Source organism: Gigantopelta aegis, chromosome 2 (genome assembly GCF_016097555.1).
Source record: "Gigantopelta aegis isolate Gae_Host chromosome 2, Gae_host_genome, whole genome shotgun sequence".
Lineage (NCBI taxonomy): Eukaryota > Metazoa > Mollusca > Gastropoda > Neomphalida > Peltospiridae > Gigantopelta > Gigantopelta aegis.
The window spans coordinates 7,512,901-7,533,698 of NC_054700.1; the positions used below are offsets into that span (position 1 = coordinate 7,512,901).

The following is a 20,798-nucleotide window of genomic DNA, read 5'->3' on the forward strand; positions in this document are numbered from 1 at the left end:
GTCAAAGTTACTGTATTAATTAGTATAAGTACTTCGATAAAACTGATAGAAATATAATAACAAAAGACAACAATGAGAGTGGAAGGCAGAATTTATTAGCCATATAAAATTCACAGCAATGTTACAGGAGTCCGATGGCAAAAGTATTTCCCTTTCGTGTACAAACATATGATACAAACATATAATTAACAGTACATTTTTTTTATTAAATGTAATGGAATTGGTTAAATATAGTGAATACTAATTTTGTGAGGATTTTTCTAAATGTTTGAAATACCGTATACCTTATCATATAGGTCAATTAAAAAAACAATTCTGATTGAGTGTGGATTTCATGGGTCGAAGCCTGTTTTTCTTAAATGTAAGTGTTTACCTAAGTATTGTAAATATAAGTAGTTACACACCTGCAAAATAAAAACAGGCTTTGTAAATTCATCCCAGCATGTTTTAGATACCGTATATTTTCAACTATAAGTAAAAATTTTCTTCATCAAAATATTATTCAGAAAGACTTACAAAGGAGTCAGAAAATTAAGCAAAAATATTAGTTTAGGGGAAGATTTTGCCAAGGGCAACTAATAGGTAATGATATATGGTAATAACAACAACAGTTTAAGAAAAATGACAACTGTAAAAGCATTTTAAAAAGTTATTTTTGTTTTTCTAAAAGTACTGCTAAAGCAATACATGTCCCCCAACTGAGCCCAACAAATTTTCGTATCGCCTAAGTTCAAGGACCATAACTCTGTGACAAATTGGTAAATTGCCATGAAAGTCAATTTTGATCTGTAACAGTATTTTATAAAGTTATACACAATACCTTGATGCATTGTAGAAAAAATGTCTGAAAAACTATATTATGTGGGACAGACGGATGGATAGACAGACAGACATAAGGACTGGCAGGGGACTAATAACTGTTCTAAATTCTGACTGCATAAAACATACATATACACAAATGAGAAACAATTTTATTATGGTGGGTTATAAGTTTAACAATTTAGTTGGTGGGAAAATAAACAATACAGCATAAAACATTAATGACACAGCAAAGTATAGGAATAACGTATGCATTGTCCAAATCAGACAATGAGAATCTGCATAACATAAAATGCTATGCTAGACTGGTATCCACTTGCAAGATGACGTATTAGTAAGGACAACCATACACAGTTCCTCGACTGAACCCCTTCAACAGAGCTGTGTCGTACTTTTTACCATTGACAACAATATCAAGCAAACAACCCCGGAGATGTTCCTTAACAACTTCTTTGGAAAATGTATTGGCGGGATCTGAAAATAAGCAAAGCAAAAGTTAAGTAATCAAGAAGATATATATATTTTTAATATTGAAATTGAGGCCCACCCCTCAAAAACAGAATCCTTTCACTCATGTAAAATGTACATGAAATTAACAGACTGTATAGATTTATTAGTTTTTCTACAAAAAGTTAAAAACTTTGCTTTTGACAAATTTGCTGTTTTTTCATTCATATATATATATATATATATATATATATATATATATATATATATATATATATATATATATATATATATACAATGTATATATATACACACAGAGAGAGAGAGAGAGAGAGAGACAGAGACACACACACACACACACACAGCTGTATGCTATATTTCGAAGCAGCTAGTTGTCCCATGTATTCAGTGGCATAGTGTGGGTTGCCAGTGCCTGGGGCAAGGCAAGTATTGCGCCACCTAACCAGTGGACCGTTAGCACTCCCTGAGTCCCTTCCACCAGTCCAGAATTTTGCACCCAGGGCAACTGCCATGGTGGCCCTGCCCACACTACCTCACTGCATGTATTTAATTTCCACAATCATTAAGTGAAAACGTAAGACTATATATTTACTTTCAAAGCCACCAAAGTAGGCGACGGTGTTCAAGATTTCAGGAGGGATGAAGTCTGGTGTGTAAGCATATGTCCTGCTGAAACTGTCGTCGATCTGAATCTCCACTCCCATTGGTCCCACCGACATGCTGACAGAATGGGGCGTTCCGTCACATAGGTTAGTCGAATCATAGACTGTTACTTCAAACGACTTGTTGTAGGCCATTACGACTCTGAGCTGGAAAAAACCAACCCACATAAGACATACAAGTACAGTGAAATCGGTCTTAAAAAGATCACACCAGGCACCTAATATTTATCTGATTTAGACAGGATCTGGTGTTTAGAGGTCGCATTTTAGAATTGAGAACATCTGGGACCACGAATCTCGGCTTGTTTTGATAGGAATCCAGTTTGTTGAGGGTGAGGTTTAGACAGATTTCACTGTACAATCAAATCCTCTTAATTGCATAACTCCAGTGCATATCAATGTTATTCTAATAACCAGTATAGCTGATTATCTGTTAGACCTCCATTTCCATATTATAACCAACAGTAACTTTACAAATGTTTTATGTCTGGTGAACAGTGTCTTACAACTCTGAGCAAAAACTAAATTATTAACAAAGCCACACAATACATATACAATAAGTACATGCCTCATTTGAAAAAGAAATTCTACTAAATTTCCAAAACTCATTAAAAAGTGTATGGTACATGCTTTCATGAATTAATATGCATTTAAAAAAACCCAAATATTCAGCTAGCAGAACCTTTATAAAATAACAATCTTAAATGATCAAAGAAACCTAAAAGCATGAAAGCTAAAACATATAAATGTTAATATAGATCCACAACATCAGGGAGATGATTAAAGCATATTACCATAGCTACTATATTTTCATGAGTGATAGTCAACTGCACACACACACACACAAACCCATCCCCCAAGTGCTGGAACAAATCTTTGTGTTAACAAGAAATGGGCACATTGACCAAATTGTAAAAATGTACACTTACTCACACATGAAAAATGATGATTAGTAATTTTACTAACCCAGTGGTTTGCAAGTTCCAGGACAACGAAACGATTGTGGAACATGTAGATACCAAACAGGCTAGCTGACACTTGTGTCGTGCTGAAGTTCACTTTTACTGTCAGGTTCATGTTCACCAGTGATATAAACTCACCTACAAAATAGTACATGTGTTATATACCCATATATTATACATGTGTTATACACTCAAATATTTTACATGTGTTATAATAAATACACCTAAGCACAACACACTCCAAATATTCTACATGTGTTATAATAAATACACCCAGATGCAACACACACCAAATATTCTATGGGTTATAATAAATACACCCAGACACAACACACTCCAAATATTCTACGTGTTATAATAAATACATGCAAACACAACACACTCCAAATATTCTATATGTGTTATAATAAATACATACAAATACATATTATAAATATACCTAAACTAAATACACACAAACACTTATTATAAATATACCTAAACTAAAAATACCCCAAAAATATTACTGGTATTATAAACATACCCAAACTCAATATACCCCAAATATATATTCCATGTTCACCCAAATTTTGGATCTCCCATATATACTATTTACAATGTATATTAAAATACATATACCCATACTCAACATACCCCTCAAAATACTACACTTATTATGATAAATATATCCAAACCCAACATACCTCAAATTTACTAATCATATTATAATAAAGATATAAAAATGCAACATACCCCAAATATAAACTCCATGTATTATGATAAATATATATAAAAAAATCAGCATACACCAAATATATTGTCCATGTATTATGATAAAGATATGCAAATGCAACACACCTCAAATATATAGTCAACATATTATGATAAATATATCCAAATTCAACATATCCCAAATATCTACTCTGTGTATTATGATAAATATATCGAATCAACATACCCCAAATATATAGTCCATGTACTATGATAAATATATCAAAACTCCACATACCCAGTTTTACAAATGAATTATCCCCACTCAGTGATAATCCATAGTAAGCATTGGTTGGTATTTCTCCTGTTGTCCCATCTGCTAGTGGAATTTTGGGAGATCTGAAATACATTGTATTATAATGAAACTAAGATGATTTGAAATACATTGTATTATAATGAAACTACAGCTTGATACTGGTAAAAGAATAAATAAGATGATTTGAAATACATTGTATTATAATAAAACTACATCTTGATACAGTAATACAAAACAGGATAATACTTGATGAATAAATAACACAATTGAAATACATTGCATTATAATGAAACTACATCTAGAGACAGTTAATACAGAACAGGATAATACTTGATGAATATATAAGATGATTTGACATACATGTACACTGTATTATAATGAAACTACGTCTAGAGACCGGTAATACAAAACGGGACAATACTTGATGAATAAATAAGATGATTTGACCTACATTGTATTATAATTAAACTACATCTAGAGACCGGTAATACAAAACAGAAAAAATTGATATACTTGATGAATAAATAAGATACAACAGGTTTCATGTCAGAAATTTCAAACAGGTACATATTAATTATGGATGTTTATTTCTCCTTTTGATTTTTACTGCAAGACATCCTAAGTATAGCTGGGGGTTTTAAATTTTTGTTACAGTTTGAATTTTAACATAGAGCTTTATAAAATAATTTAATATGTATAATAATGTGTTGTGTGTATGTGGCTTATGCTTGTCAACACTTTCACAGTTAAAAAATTATCAGTTTCTTCACAATACAAGACATATCATAAACCAGGACTGTACATATAGCCTAAACTTTCTAAAGGGGCAGGAGGGGCAGGAGGGGAGCGGACAGTAAACCAAAATCAGGGCATTCTCCAGGTAGACAAAATGGGCACTTTTAAAGTAAAAAGGAAACTGTTTGTTGGCGTTTGAGTTTTTAAAGAAGGAATAACCACCTTCCCTCTCAGTAAATACAGCATAGCAAACATAAAATCATGTAGCCCTGAGAAATAAGGAATGAACAATAAAGAAATGTTTTATTTAACGATAAAACTCAAAACATTTTCTTCTACAGTCATATGGTCTTCAGCATATGGTTATAGATCTCAGAGATAACTACTTTTGATGAGCCGCCAGGGTTCTTTTATATACATGTACATATATACACCATTCCAGACAGGAATATATGTACATGTACCATGCCCTTTGTTACACCAGCTGCGAAGCACTGGTTGGAACAAGAAATAAAATAGCCCAAAGGGTTCATCACTGACAGACTGATCCTAGATCGATGGCAGGGCTCAAACTTAATGACTGCTCCGACAGCAATTGCCGTTGTTGAGATATATATTGCTGTAGGTAGAGACCATCACCGGTGGCACTTTTCTGCCATCGGGAAAGCTCACCAACAATGACAAAATATATACACCTGGTGTACATTATCTGCCAATATTTAACATTTGCACATTTGAAATATGTCTACATAGAGCAAAATAGCCTTTCAAATTCTTAAAGTTCGAGCCCTGCGATGGTGCTTCTGGCGAGTGCTTTATCACTGGGTTATGTCCCCCCCCCCCCAAACAAGCATTCTGAGAGTACTGCTAAAGCAATACATATTCCATACTGGACTCAAAAAAAATTCTTATCTCCTAAGTTCAAGTGTCATAACGCTGTCAAACATGGGTAAATCGCCATGAAAGTCAAACTTAATCTGTAACGGTACATAATAAAGCTATATTCAATATTTCAGCTCAACATCTTGAGAAACTGGAAAAAAAAGGTCTGGAAAACTCTGTATGTGGGACAGACAGACAGATGGACATACAGACTTACGTACATACGTACGTACCTACATACATATGGATGGACGGACGGACAGGCAGACGGATATACAGACAGACGTACATATGGACATACATACAGACAGAGAGAGAGACAGACAGGATGAAGATGAAACTTATAGTCCTCTCTGGTTGGACCAGTAGGGACTAAAAATTAAACAGTATGTGCCAAACCAAAAACCTCTTAAATTACCTCCAATCGACCTCGAGATTTTTACTGGAGTTAGCGTCATTCACTTTGATAAAACATTTGTAAATTGCACCAACAAATCCACCAGGCTGAAAATGAATATTAAATTATGAAAATGTCTATATTAATATAAAAATGAAACCTTTATGGTATTAAATGCATATTAAAAGGTGACCCTTGAAAATATGCTATGAGATGTCAAACATTTGTAGATTCTAACATTTAGTCTTAGAAGAAACAGCTACATGTTTCTATTAGCAGGAAGGGATCTTTTATATGCACTTTCCCACAAACAGGACAGCACATACCACAGCCTTTGAGCATTGGTTCGTATGGAGAGGAAAAGTTTTTGAAAAAATGACGACTATATGGCTATTATTTTATTCATCTGCGATATAATACTCAGAAAAAATTAAGATATGTGGCACCATTTGATAATCCAACATGTGACAAAAGTATTTTTAACAATTTTCAGATTTGTAATTATGCATTCATATTATATACTCTAGGAATTAATCCCCATTTACTGAATATTAATGTTAAATATATTACTTACATAAAACTACAGTGAAACCCCTCTAAACCGGACACCCTTATGACCAAGTATAATGTTCAGTTTTAGAGGGACATTCCTGAGTTTGCTGCACTTTTTAAGATGTTATCGACTATGATTGTAATTACATACTAAATATATTTTTCTGCATAAAATATTAGTGGCTGTGTATTAAACGTGTTTCTGATCATTCTAATATTTGTACTGGGTTAAATGTCATTTTATTTCCTAAGATATGTTTTTTTCGTACGTACGAAATTATTTGAAGACAAAATCCAGTTTGGGCTTCTTACAAATATTAAGATGACCAAAAACACATTGAATATACAGACACTGATATCCTAAACAAGAAAATATATTTAATATGCAAGTTTAATCATAGAAATATTTTATTAGTTGGAAGCATCTTACAATGCATCAAACTCAGGAATGTCCCTTTAAGAAGTATCCGGTTTAGACATGTTAAGTTCTGTACTGACTTTTAAAAAAGGACTGAAAAATTTCTGGTTTTGGGGGAATTCCAGTTTTGAGAGGTTTTACTGTACATTCAAATAAAATGATTGAAAATAAACTTGTATATAAATACACAAAACAAATATAAAGTGAAAATCATTTAGTTTATTGCATCACATGTACTTAATGAACCTGTGCTTAATATATTATTAAGGCTCAAAGTCATCTAGATGCCATTAAAAAATAACTTAATGATGTATTGGAAATAATCATTTAAATTTCAGTTTGTACAAATGCACTTGCTCCCCCCCCCCCCCCCCCAAAAAAAACCCCAGCGGTTTTTTAAATAGTATATTGATATAATATACAAATAAATGAAAGAAAATTCTAATTGGTATATTAATATAGTAATAAATGAAACATTACTCATAAAACAAAGCATGCAAACCCACCAAATGTGACAGAACTTGTTGACCAAAAGCAACTCTGTTATCCCTGCCACCAAGAAACAAGTCCGTTGTGATGCTGTTAAACGCGGCTGGTTGTGCAAGCCCGTCCTGGCTGTTGCTAACGTATTCCTTCTTGAGGGGCTCAACAAGTACAAAGTAGCGGTTCATAACCAAGAAGTCAACCTGAAGAAAAAAAACCCAGCAGAAAGAATTTTTTTTTTTTTTTTTTTTTACAAGCAATCCTGAAAGTACTGCTAAAGCAATATACATTTTGGGCATATTGGGCCCAAATTATTTTCATATCTTCTATGATCAAGGGCCATAACTCTGTCAAACATGAGTAAATCAGCATGAAAGTCGAACTTAATTTGTAACCGTATATAATAAAGCTATACACAAAATATCTGCTCAGTATCTTGAGATATTGCCAAGAAAATCTGGAGACCTACATGTCAGTGGGACAGACAGAATGAAAGACAGACATATGGATGGACAGACAAAAGGATGGCAATGAAACTGACAGTCTCCTCTGATTGGATCTCAATATCACCCGAGCCCTGGGTACCTCAAACTTGCACTGTCTGCTAGGTAATCATCTAAAAACTAATAATCGCACCCATGAAACTTGGTGTATATGGCCTTTGAGCATAGTGGTGCATTCACTCTGAGCATTGAACAGTGTGGTGCATTCACTCTGAGCATTGAGCATAGTGGTGCATTCACTCTGAGCATTGATCATTCACTCTGAGCATAGTGGTGTATTCACTGAGCATAGAGCATAGTGGTTCTTTCACTCTGAGCATTGAGCATAGTGGTTCATTCACTGAACATTGAGCATAGTGGTGTATTCACTCTGAGCATTGAGCATAGTGGTTCATTCACTCTGGGTTGGAGTCAGTACTGGCATGAAAGATCCCCTTTGCTTTAGGTGGGGTGTAAAACCCAGTACTTACTAGCCTCAAGTCCAATGGCCTAGCTACTAAACCATCAAAGCCAATAAAGCATCACATCTTGAAATGTTAATTAACTTCTAAAGGTCATGGTACATGTAACTTAAATATGAATTTTTACATTAAAAAAAATAACATTCTGTAATTAATCTTAAGAAAAAGAATTTCTACATTTTGTTTTAAGGAAAAGAATTTCTTTCAATTAATTAAAAACAGAATTTGTTCCTAATAATATTCATAAAAAACATTTATGACACTTAATTTTAAGTCATTATCTTCTAAAATCAAACATGATTTATATCTAAAACTCTGTTTTTCAAGAGACTGTATAACCTGAGTTTGCTAACATTGTAACATGTTTTTGACGACTAAAATTATATATTACAGGAATGCTTAATTAAGCAAGGCTTTTGGATTGGTACATGTATGCATATTCAATGATATGTAATGCACATTATTGCTTAATATCAACAAGTATATTATTATATTTAATTAATAAAACTGTTAAATGAAAATTATCACTTGGGTATCGTGGGTTGTCGTTTTTGCTCCAACGTAGCATATACCAATAGGCCTAATAGTGTACCTTTTTCCTTTGGATTATTTCACAGAGAAAAATACTATAACCCCATTTCGTTCCGTTAATGCAACTTGAAATATATTTAGTTAAATAGTTTATTATATTATCATTTATATTGTTTTACAAGTCAGGTTGATAAAAGAGAAGACTGCATACAGGAGTTGGTCACGAGCTGACGTCACTTCACCCCAATTAAGCTAGAGTACTGGACATCTCGAAAAGAAAAGAAAATGGCTGCCCCCAGTTAGCAGAAATAATCACGGTTTTTTATTAACTCCAAATTTTTTCATTTGTTAAAGGGACATTCTTGAGTTTGCTGCCATTTAAAGATGTTATCGACTAACAGACTTTCTAACGATTGTAATTACATATCAAATATATATTTCTGCATGAAATATTAGTGGCTGTATAGTAAACATATATCTGATCGTTCTAATATTTGTACTAGGTTAAATTTCATTTTATTTCCTACTACCAGTGGTCGTTACTTCCTTGGGTCAGACCAGCTTTAGTAGCAGCAAAGGATGAGGATTGCCAGGTGGGTGCAGGGAAGTACACAGAGACTGCACCCGTGGAGGAAATTGAGACAGGTACCCGATGGTGTGGACAGCTCAGAAGACAGAGTTGGAGGAAACTGACAGAAAGGGTTCAAACAGATTGAAATTGTGGGAGAAATTGGAATTTTTTTATATTCAAGTAATGGGAATAACAGGCAGAGGGTGATAGATGAGAAAGATGAATGAATGTGCGAGCCAGCTTTGACGGGATTTGAACCACTGTCATCAGCTTGATTGTCCAGTAGCTTATCCACTAGACCACGGAGCTCACATGTTGATACAAACTTAGCTTACCCTGTGTGGAATGCCATCATTGTAAGTAAACTCAGAAGTCAAGGTTTCACTGAAGTTTACTCCTTTGATTTCCATGGCAATTTTTCCATTATTGAGATAGATAGCGAGCCACTGGGAAGATTGCTGATAACTGTTCGCTACAAACAACAACAGGCCATCTGGATGGAAAGCCGCAAACTTGATCGACATGGCAAAACTTAAAAATAAAAAAGGATATTTATGTATTTTTATTATAAAATTTAAAAAGTACACTTAAGGTGGTAGACATTTTGACCTGGGATGAATACCGGGATAGAAATTTCCACCACCGTGGATGTACTTTTTCTTTCCCACATGGTTGCATGTGATGGGAGTCTTTCTTGCTCATTCATTTGGTTAATAAACTATAATTTTACACACACAAAAAGATGGCTGACAAAGTAACCATATTTACTGTTTGTTTCATATGAGAGAGAGAGAGAGAGAGAGAGAGAGAGAGAGAGAGAGAGAGAGAGAGAGAGAGAGAGAGAGAGAGAGAGAGAGAGACAGAGAGACAGACAGACAGAGACAGAAATAGAGGGAGAAGTAGAAATAGAGAGAGAGGAGAGGAAGAGAGAGAGAGGGAGAGAGAGAAAAAGGGGGAAGAAAAGGTAGAGACACACACACACAAATAGAGACAGAAACACACACAAACACACATAGAGACAGAAAGAGAAAGAAAGTGTAAGTGTTAAGCACTTTTAAAATAGTTCTTTGTTAACACTATCGTGTTTTATGGTTGTTATTGTTATTTGTTTTATTGGGGGATATTAGCTAAATTATGCTAACTGAGTGTACAGTCTTAAAATTAAAAAAAAAAAAGATAAAAATAAAGAATGTAAAATCTCACACGCCTGAAAATATATGACACCTACTTTTCCAGGAAGAGTGAAGTTTTTGAACTGACATCCACAGCAAAGACAGCATTTCCCTTGAACCAGATTCCGGCATATTGAGGCAGATACGTGGGGGTCAATGGCGCGGCACATGTTGGAGGTGGAAAGGTTGTCAGCGGCATCATGGTAGAGTACGGTGGAGGTGGCAGTTCACTGGGGGGAGCTGGGACTCCAGATAAGTCTATGTTATTGTATGACTGGAAGGATCCAGCATTGATCAGGTCCACTAGTCTGAAGTAAAAACATGAAGCATTCTGAGAGTACTTCTAAAGCAATACACACTGGTGTAGAAAGTGTGGAGGGGTGGGCACTTTGTAGCAGCAGCAATGGTTTTTATATATACATGTGTGTGTGTATGCCCCCATGCCACTTTTTGGCACCTTACTACACCCATGATACATGTCTCCTATCTTTAACATACTCATATACCACTAAGGTTTCAGGCATGTCTTTCGCAGGCCAAATCTCTGGATAGCCAGTGACTTGGTCCAGGAGAGACCCCTACTGGAGCCAACAAATGTTCATATCAACTTAAGTTCAAGTGCCCCAACTTTGTAAAACCTGAATACATTCTAATTTTTTTGCCAGAGTTATGTCTGAATATGAATAAATTCCCATAAAGTCAAACTTAATCTGGCCATATACCGACCTCGTGGTGTAGTGGTTACGCCATCGGACATAAGGCTGGTAGGTACATGGTTCGCAGCCTGGTACCGGTTCCCACCCAGAGCAAGTTTTGATGACTCAGTGGGTAGGTGTAAGACCACTACACCCTCTTCTCTTTCACTAACCACTAACTCATTGTCCTGGACAGACAGCCCAGATAGATGAGGTGTGTCTAGGACAGCGTGCTTGAACCTTAATTGGATAAAAAAAGTCATTGTCCTGGACAGACAGCCCAGATAGATGAGGTGTGTGTCTAGGACAGCGTGCTTGAACCTTAATTGGATATAAGCACGAAAATAAGTTGAAATGAAAATGATCGGGCCATAACTATGAAAAATGGGGTAATTCCCATGAAAGACGAACTTGATCTGTAACTGTACATGATAAAACTATATATAAAATTTCAGATCAATATCTGGTAGCATAAGAATTTCATTTCATTTCAACTTATTTTCAAGCTTATATCCAATTAAGGTTCAAGCACGCTGTCCTGGGCACACACACCTCAGCTATCTGGGCTGTCTGTCAAGGACAGTGGGTTAGTGGTTAGTGAGAGAGAAGAGGGTGTAGTGGCCATACACCTACCCATTGAGTCGCTAAAACTCGCTCTGGATGGGAGCCGGTACTGGGCTGCGAACCCTGTACCTACAAGCCGTATGTCCAGAAAATTATATTTGGGACAGACAGAGAAACAGACAGATAGATTGAAATGAAACCTATAATTCCTGGTAGAGGACTAACAAGTAGTATTCCGAAAGTACTGCTAAAGCATAATATGTACATCCCCTACCAGGCACAACACAGTTTCATATTTCCTAGGTTCAAGGGCATAACTCTGACAAATCTAGGCCAACCCTCATAAAAGTCGAATGAACACAAAATAAACAACATTGTAAATCCGTAACATTCTGAATTAAGAACGATATAATTTGAGAATCTATAGGTTTATGCTGAACCCCCCCCCCCCCCAAAATACATTTGATAGCTCCATTAGTCTGAGGTATGAGCAATATTAAAAGTGTTATATTATAATACACATACAGTCAAATCCACTTAATTGCATATCGGTTTACACCATAAATCAGTTATTTGCATATGATTCTGCTGCTTAGATAAAAATCTAGCATTTAGTTTACTGTAGCCTTACCTGTTATTGATGATCAGTGAACGCACAGCTCCAACAAACGACTTCCTAGCAGGGTATTCGCTATTCAACACAGAGTTGTCTGGGACACCACCAATGTAAATTGGTGTCGTAACCGACAGATCAAACCGAGGGTTTGACAATGTCGGTACGGCGGTCTGTTCATACACAGTGCCATTTAACATCAGTTGGGCTCTGAAGTAAGTACAGTAAATAGATGTATATAGAGAATTCATCATGGAAACCAATCAAGTAAATGTTAAACAGTATTTGTCGCCCTAGCTGAACTATGTAAAATGTATCCTAATAGTGTACCTGTACCATGTAAAATCTATCCTGACAGGGTACCTGACAGCGTAAAATCTATCCTGACAGTGTACCTGTACCACGTAAAATCTATCCTGACAGTGTACCTGTACCATGTAAAATCTATCCTGACTGTACCTGTACCACGTAAAATCTATCCTAACAGTGTACCTGTACCACGTGAAATCTATCCCAACAGTGTACCTGTACCACGTAAAATCTATCCTGACAGTGTACCTGTACCATGTAAAATCTATCCTGACAGTGTACCTGTACCATGTAAAATCTATCCTGACAGGGTACCTGACAGCGTAAAATCTATCCTGACAGTGTACCTGTACCATGTAAAATCTATCCTGACAGTGTACCTGTACCATGTAAAATCTATCCTGACAGGGTACCTAACAGCGTAAAATCTATCCTGACAGTGTACCTGTACCACGTAAAATCTATCCTGACAGTGTACCTGTACCACGTAAAATCTATCCTGACAGTGTACCTGTACCATGTAAAATCTATCCTGACAGGGTACCTGTACCATGTAAAATCTATCCTGACAGTGTACCTGTACCATGTAAAATCTATCCTGACAGGGTACCTGACAGCGTAAAATCTATCCTGACAGTGTACCTGTACCATGTAAAATCTATCCTAACAGTGTACCTGTACCATATGAAATCTATCCCAACAATGTACCTGTACCACGTAAAATCTATCCTGACAGTGTACCTGTACCATGTAAAATCTATCCTAACAGTGTACCTGTACCATATGAAATCTATCCCAACAATGTACCTGTACCACGTAAAATCTATCCTGACAGTGTACCTGTACCATGTAAAATCTATCCTAACAGTGTACCTGTACCATATGAAATCTATCCCAACAATGTACCTGTACCACGTAAAATCTATCCTGACAGTGTACCTGTACCATGTAAAATCTATCCTGACAGTGTATCTGTACTGTGTAAAATCTATCCTGACAGGGTACCTGTACCATGTAAAATCTATCCTGACAGTGTACCTGCGCTGTGTAAAATCTATCCTGACAGTGTACCTGTACCATGTAAAATCTATCCCGACAATGTACCTGTACCATGTAAAATCTATCCTAATAGTGTACCTGTACCGTGTAAAATCTATCCTGACAGTGTACCTGTACCATGTAAAATCTATCCTGACAGGGTACCTGCACCATGTAAAATCTATCCTGACAGTGTACCTGTACCGTGTAAAATCTATCCTGACAGTGTACCTGTACCATGTAAAATCTATCCTGACAGTGTACCTGTACCATGTAAAATCTATCCCGACAGTGTACCTATACCATGTAAAATCTATCTTGACAGTGTACCTGTACTGTGTAAAATCTATCTTGAAAAGTGTACATGTGCTGTGTAAAATCTATCTTGAAAGTGTACCTGCGCTGTGTAAAATCTATCCTGACAGTGTACCTGTACCGTGTAAAATCTATCCTGACAGTGTACTTGTACCATGTAAAATCTAACTTGACAGTGTACCTGCGCTGTGTAAAATTTATCTTGACATCGTGTTGCTGTCCGTCACTGAGATACCGACCCATGGTCGTGACGCTAAACATCCTGGCTGAGGTCTGACTGTACAGCAGTATTAAGTTGCCATGGAACAAACCAAGGTAGAGAACTCTTGTCTACAAAGAACAAACATTATATCAATGTACTACAATGTACATGGAATATCAGTATATTGTAAAGTACACCAGACTGTAGGAACCAGGGGGAAGGGCTTGTGTCACCCATCTTTTAATTTTTTGTCCTTCATTAATAAATACGGTTAAAAATATGTTCTCCCTCTAGACTGCATCCCCTCCACTATAGATTGTTCCCCCCCATCTACTACAGATTATGTTCCAACTTTGTACTGGTATATTAATGTATTAAATACACATTGTATATTAATGTATTATTATATACATGATATATCAATGTATTGTTACGTACATTGTATATCACTGACATATATATGGTATATCATTGTATTATTACATACATGATATTTAGAGGTTATTACCAGAATTTGTTTCGGTGTCATCAGTATCATATATTAGGAATAGAAATTGTATTATGCTCACCAGAGGCTCGCATATTACATTATTTTTATTCCTAATATATGATATTAACGATACCCAAACACACAAGAGTGATAATATTTTTATCATATAACCTCAAGCTTAATACAATGTGGTTTTGTAAACTGTATACACAACTTCAATTTCAGTCAGCCAGTATTCAAATGACGTAAGAATATGTAACACTGTGTCTTTCTGAATGGAAATGACATCATTTTGTATATCCTTACAAAAAAATAAACTAGTGTTTAACATTTTTTGTTTTCAGAATGCTGGACATTTTCCAGTGTAAAGTGGCTATTGAAATGTTTTTCTTTGTTGACTTTGAATGCATACGTCAATTATGGAGTGTCACCGTAGTACGTTTGCTTAAATGTCAATAAATATAGTGTCATGACTTTGATTAATATACATCTAATTTAGAAAGTTATCAAAGTCTGAAAGTATGTAATTTAAAAAATCTCACAAACATTGATTACACTGGATATATGCTAGCTATTAATATGATAAATTAATGTATTATGAATGTATTATCATGTACATGGTATACTATTGTTTACTAATAAAGTTGATCAAGTGCCAAGTGAAATGAATGGATTTATTAAAAATATAGAATGACTCCATAAGGTTAAGATCTTATCAGGTGGATGGTGTATCAATGTAATAACTATGCACATACTAAATTGCTGATGGGACGGGACATAGCCCAGTGGTAATGCACTTGCTTGATGCGTGATATAGCGAGAAATAGCACAATGGGCCCACTGACGGGGATCGATCCCAAACCGACCGCGCATCTTGAAAGCGAGTTCTTTACTACTGGGCTACATCTTGTCCCTTAATAAATCCAGAAGGCTCAGGTATTATGATACATGTATATGGTATATCAATGTAATATTAAGTCATCACCTACTGAAATTTGTGGATTTTTAAAATACAGAATGACTCCAGAAAGTTCTGACATGATCATGTACATGGTATATCAATGTTATGATTATAGGCTATCATTCTGAAACTGAAATATCTCAATCTTTGAGATACAGAATGACTCCAGAAGGATCCAAAATGATTACATACAAGCTGACACTTACTGAAATTTGTGGATCTTTGAGATACAGAATGACTCCAGAAGGATCCAAAATGATTACATACAAGCTGACACTTACTGAAATTTGTGGATCTTTGAGATACAGAATGACTCCAGAAGGATCCAAAATGATTACGTACAAGCTGACACTTACTGAAATTTGTGGATCTTTGAGAAACAGAATGACTCCAGAAGGATCTAAAATGATTACAAACAAGCTGACACTTACTGAAATTTGTGGATCTTTGAGATACAGAATGACTCCAGAAGGATTCAAAATGATTACGTACAAGCTGAGACTTACTGAAATTTGTGGATCTTTGAGATACAGAATGACTCCAGAAGGATCCCAAATGATTACATACAAGCTGACACTTACTGAAATTTGTGGATTTTTGAAATACACAATGACCCCAGAAGGATCCAAAATGATTACATACAAGCTGACACTGACTGAAATTTGTGGATCTTTGAGATACAGAATGACCCCAGAAGGATCCAAAATGATTACATACAAGCTGACACTTACTAAAATTTGTGAATCTTTGAGATACAGAATGACCCCAGAAGGATCCAAAATGATTACATACAAGCTGACACTTACTAAAATTTGTGAATCTTTGAGATACAGAATGACTCCAGAAGGATCCAAAATGATTACATACAAGCTGACACTGACTGAAATTTGTGGATCTTTGAGATACAGAATGACTCCAGAAGGATCCAAAATGATTACATACAAGCGGACACTTACTGAAATTTGTGGATCTTTGAGATACAGAATGACTCCAGAAGGATCCAAAATGATTACATACAAGCAGACACTTACTGAAATTTGTGGATCTTTGAAATACAGAATGACTCCAGGATCCAAAATGATTACATACCAGTGGACACTGACTGAAATTTGTGGATCTTTGAGATACAGAATGACTCAAGAAGGATCCAAAATGATTACATACAAGCTGACACTTACTGAAATTTGTGGATCTTTGAGATACAGAATGACCCCAGAAGGATCCAAAATGATTACATACAAGCTGACACTTACTGACATTTGTGGATCTTTGAGATACAGAATGACTCCCTGAGGCTCCAGTGTAATCAGCTGAAACTGAATGGATGTGATGGGAAGTAGCGAACTGTCACGTTTCAGTTCCGCATAGCTGTCAATCTTAGTAAAACCGACTCCTGGCAAAATCTGCGGATGAAAGAATATCATCAAAATTAATTCAGCAGATAAAACATTTGTCCCAAAAGGGAAAAAACCTTTAAAAATTCTTGTTTAAACAATGCAAGAGAATCATATATAAGCATATTGGCTCTCAGTTTTGCATGGGCAGGCTACATTTTGCCTGAGGGGTAGGACGTAGCCCAGTGGTACAGTTCTCGCTTGATGTGCAGTCGGTTTGGAATCGATCCCTGTCAGTGAGCCCATTGGGCTATTTCTCATTCCAGCCAGTGCATAATGAAAGGTATATCAAAGGCCGTGGTATGTGCTATCCTGTCTGTGGGGTGGTGCATATAATGTTGCTACTAATGAAAAAATGTAGTGGATTTCCTCTCTAAGACTAAAGGCACATCAAAATTACCAATGTTTGACATCCAGTAGCCAATGACTGATAAATCAATATGCTCTAGTGGTGTCGTTAAACAAAACAAACTTTTATCTTTAACGTTTTGCCTTAATTATATAAAAATAAATAAATTCAGCAGACAAAATATTTTGTAATGACAACCAGAAGGAAAATCTACATCCACTAAACACAAAAAAGAAAAGGTTTAAAATAAAATATTTTCCAATGTGAAAATTGTTGTAAATATACTTAAGTATTTGGAAATAAAATCCAGTTTGATCTGCTACAAACATTAGGACAAAAGAAACCCACATTATATATACCCAAATATTCTTAGCCAAAAAATATGTATTTTATATGAAAAGATGAAAGTGGGTTATGAAAACAAATCCACAAAATTTTTAACATTTGTGGTTGTGTACTGAGATTGGCCTTATAGGGTTACGGTTGCACAATGGTCTAAAATGGTGACCCCCCCCACCCCCACCCCAATTCAGAATGTATGTAAACCATCAGCCAAAAACAAATTGTAAGTTTTGGATGGAGAATATGGAACATTTTATTACAAATAGCAGAAAACCTCAAAAACAGTAGTATACAGACAATACAAAATCTGGGAGACTTTCATCTCTGAATATGTAATTTAGTCTTTAAGATTAAGGCTCTGTTAGTTGGGGGGGGGGGGGATGACGTAGCCCAGTGGTAAAGCGCATGCCTGATGCATGGTCGGTCTAGGCTCGATCACTATCGATGGGCCCACTGGGCTATTTCTCGTTCCAGCCAGTGCACCATGCCTAGTATATCAAAGGCCGTGGGATGGTGCATATAAAAGATCCCTTGCTACTAATGAAAAAATGTAGCGGGTATCCTCTCTAAGACTGTGTCAAAATGTATGTATGTATGTATGACATCCAATAGCTGATGATTAATCAAATTAATGTGCTCTAGTGATGTCATTAAACAAAACAAACTTTAACCGTTAGCTGGGAACATGTTACAAATGGTAGTGAAAACAGGACAGTCTTTTAAACAATGAACAAGTATTGAAATGGACTAACCGTACTGGCACACCCGACAAAGGATACTCCTTTCTGTAAGACAATTCCCTGTGAGAGAGACCGCGAAACCAACGCTCCACTGCCAAACTTGTATGCAAGGTTTTTCATACATCCTCCGAAATTCTTGCTGTTTATTTGGTAACTGAAAAACAGATCATTGAAGGAAGGAAGGAAATGGTTTATTTAACGACACACTCAACACATTTTATTTACGGTTATATGGCGTCAGACATATGGTTAAGGACCACACAGATATTGAGGAAGGAAACCTGCTGTCGCCACTTCATGGGCTACTCTTTTTGATTAGCAGCAAGGGATCTTTTATATGCACCATCCCACAGGCAGGATAATACATACCACAGCCTTTGCTACACCAGTTGTGGAGCACTGGCTGGAACGAGAAATAGCCCAATGGGTCCACTGACAGGGATCGATCCCAGACCGACCGCACATCAAGTGAATGTTTTACCACTGGACTACATCCTGCCCAAACAGATCGTTGAATACTTAGATCATTTTTACTTTTTGTAAATACTTAGCCTGGCACATAATGGGAAAGTAAACCTGCTGTTGCCACACCATGGGTTACTCCTTTCCATTAGCAACAAGGGATCTTTTATATGCACTATACCATAAACAGGATAGTACATCAGGGCTTCGAGAATTTTTATAAGATCGACTAGGGATAATCGATTAAAACAAATTACTAGCCACAATTAAAAATTCACTGGCCCTACTTTAATTTTAAGTTTATATAATTTTATTAAATAATAATAAAAATCTGATGTGTCACGTAAAGAGATATAGCTTAAAAACACTAACATTCATGATTTGGGGGTGGGGTGGGGTGGGGGCAGGATATTCATATTTACAAAATAAACAAACTGCACCACTTGATGATTTTTTTTCACTAGCTGTCAAGCATGGCAATAGTAGTTATTTACTAGCCCAACATTGAATATCACTAGCCATATGAGTGGGGCTACCATAATCTAGAAGCCCTGTCTGGCATGGCAATAGTAGTTATTTACTAGCCCAACATTGAATATCACTAGCCATGGGAGTGGGGCTACCATAATCTAGAAGCCCTGTCTGGCATGGCAATAGTAGTTATTTACTAGCCCAACATTGAATATCACTAGCCATGGGAGTGGGGCTACCATAATCTAGAAGCCCTGTCTGGCATGGCAATAGTAGTTATTTACTAGCCCAACATTGAATATCACTAGCCATGGGAGTGGGGCTACCATAATCTAGAAGCCCTGTATGGCATGGCAATAGTAGTTATTTACTAGCCCAACATTGAATATCACTAGCCATGGGAGTGGGGCTACTGAGCATGTCCGGTTTAGGGGGGGTTCACTGTATATATAAATGTCACACAGAATTACCAAATATCTGACATCCAATAGCCGATGATTAATAAATCAACATATGCTCCAGTGGTTTAGCTTTAAATTAACTCACACATTAATTAGGCCACTCACCTGACATGGTTTGGGTGGTTGCTGGCTCCAAGGACTATATCCTGACCCGAGAGTGCCGAAAAGTCAGCAGAGTAATCAGAATTCCTCACAATGTCTTCATTCCTGTTGGCATCCGACTGATCCAAGACCACTATTTTCACCTCATGATTTTGGGCTTGATGAATGCCTGTCACCTACAAACAAATAATACCTGTAATTATTTGGATTTGAAAATTTACATTAAAAAATTAATTCATTTGTTGATAGGTGCAATAAAGCGCTCGCTTGATGAGCGGTCGGACTAGGATCGATCCCCATCAGTGGGCCCATTTGGCTATTTCTCATTCCAGCCATTGCACCACGACTGGTATATCAAAGACCGTGGTATGTGCTATCCTGTCTGTGGGATGGTGCATGCAAAAGATCCCTTGCTACTAATGAAAAAATGTAGCAGGTATCCTAAGACTACATGTATATGTCAAAATTATCAAATGTTTGACATCCAATAGCTGATGATTAATAAATCAATGTTCTCTAGTGGTGTCGTTAAACAAAACAAACTTCCCCTGTACCTGTACTGACTGATCTCAGACGTGGTCATGAGGGGGGTTCAGGGGTCAACCACCCTTCCCATCTGCTCATGCAAATTTTCACATCCACAGTGCACTATAAAACCATGTTGTGAT

At 36.3% G+C, this 20,798-nt stretch overlaps 1 protein-coding gene across 1 annotated transcript in view; it reads right to left on the minus strand.

Moving 5' to 3' along the window:
- Window positions 1-79: 79 nt before the first annotated feature.
- Window positions 80-20,798, minus strand: part of LOC121379358 (laminin subunit alpha-2-like) — a 113,722-nt gene continuing 93,003 nt past the window's right edge. The window contains exons 40-52 of the mRNA XM_041507939.1: window positions 20,134-20,306; window positions 18,647-18,788; window positions 17,063-17,212; window positions 14,338-14,486; window positions 12,513-12,704; window positions 10,679-10,930; window positions 9,786-9,981; window positions 7,408-7,587; window positions 5,953-6,038; window positions 3,900-4,000; window positions 2,916-3,049; window positions 1,880-2,096; window positions 80-1,293 (exon numbers count right to left, since the gene is read on the minus strand). Of these exons, the coding sequence (XP_041363873.1) occupies window positions 1,151-1,293; window positions 1,880-2,096; window positions 2,916-3,049; window positions 3,900-4,000; window positions 5,953-6,038; window positions 7,408-7,587; window positions 9,786-9,981; window positions 10,679-10,930; window positions 12,513-12,704; window positions 14,338-14,486; window positions 17,063-17,212; window positions 18,647-18,788; window positions 20,134-20,306 (2,115 nt within the window). The 3' untranslated portion in view covers window positions 80-1,150. The remainder of the gene's footprint in view (window positions 1,294-1,879; window positions 2,097-2,915; window positions 3,050-3,899; window positions 4,001-5,952; window positions 6,039-7,407; window positions 7,588-9,785; window positions 9,982-10,678; window positions 10,931-12,512; window positions 12,705-14,337; window positions 14,487-17,062; window positions 17,213-18,646; window positions 18,789-20,133; window positions 20,307-20,798) is intronic.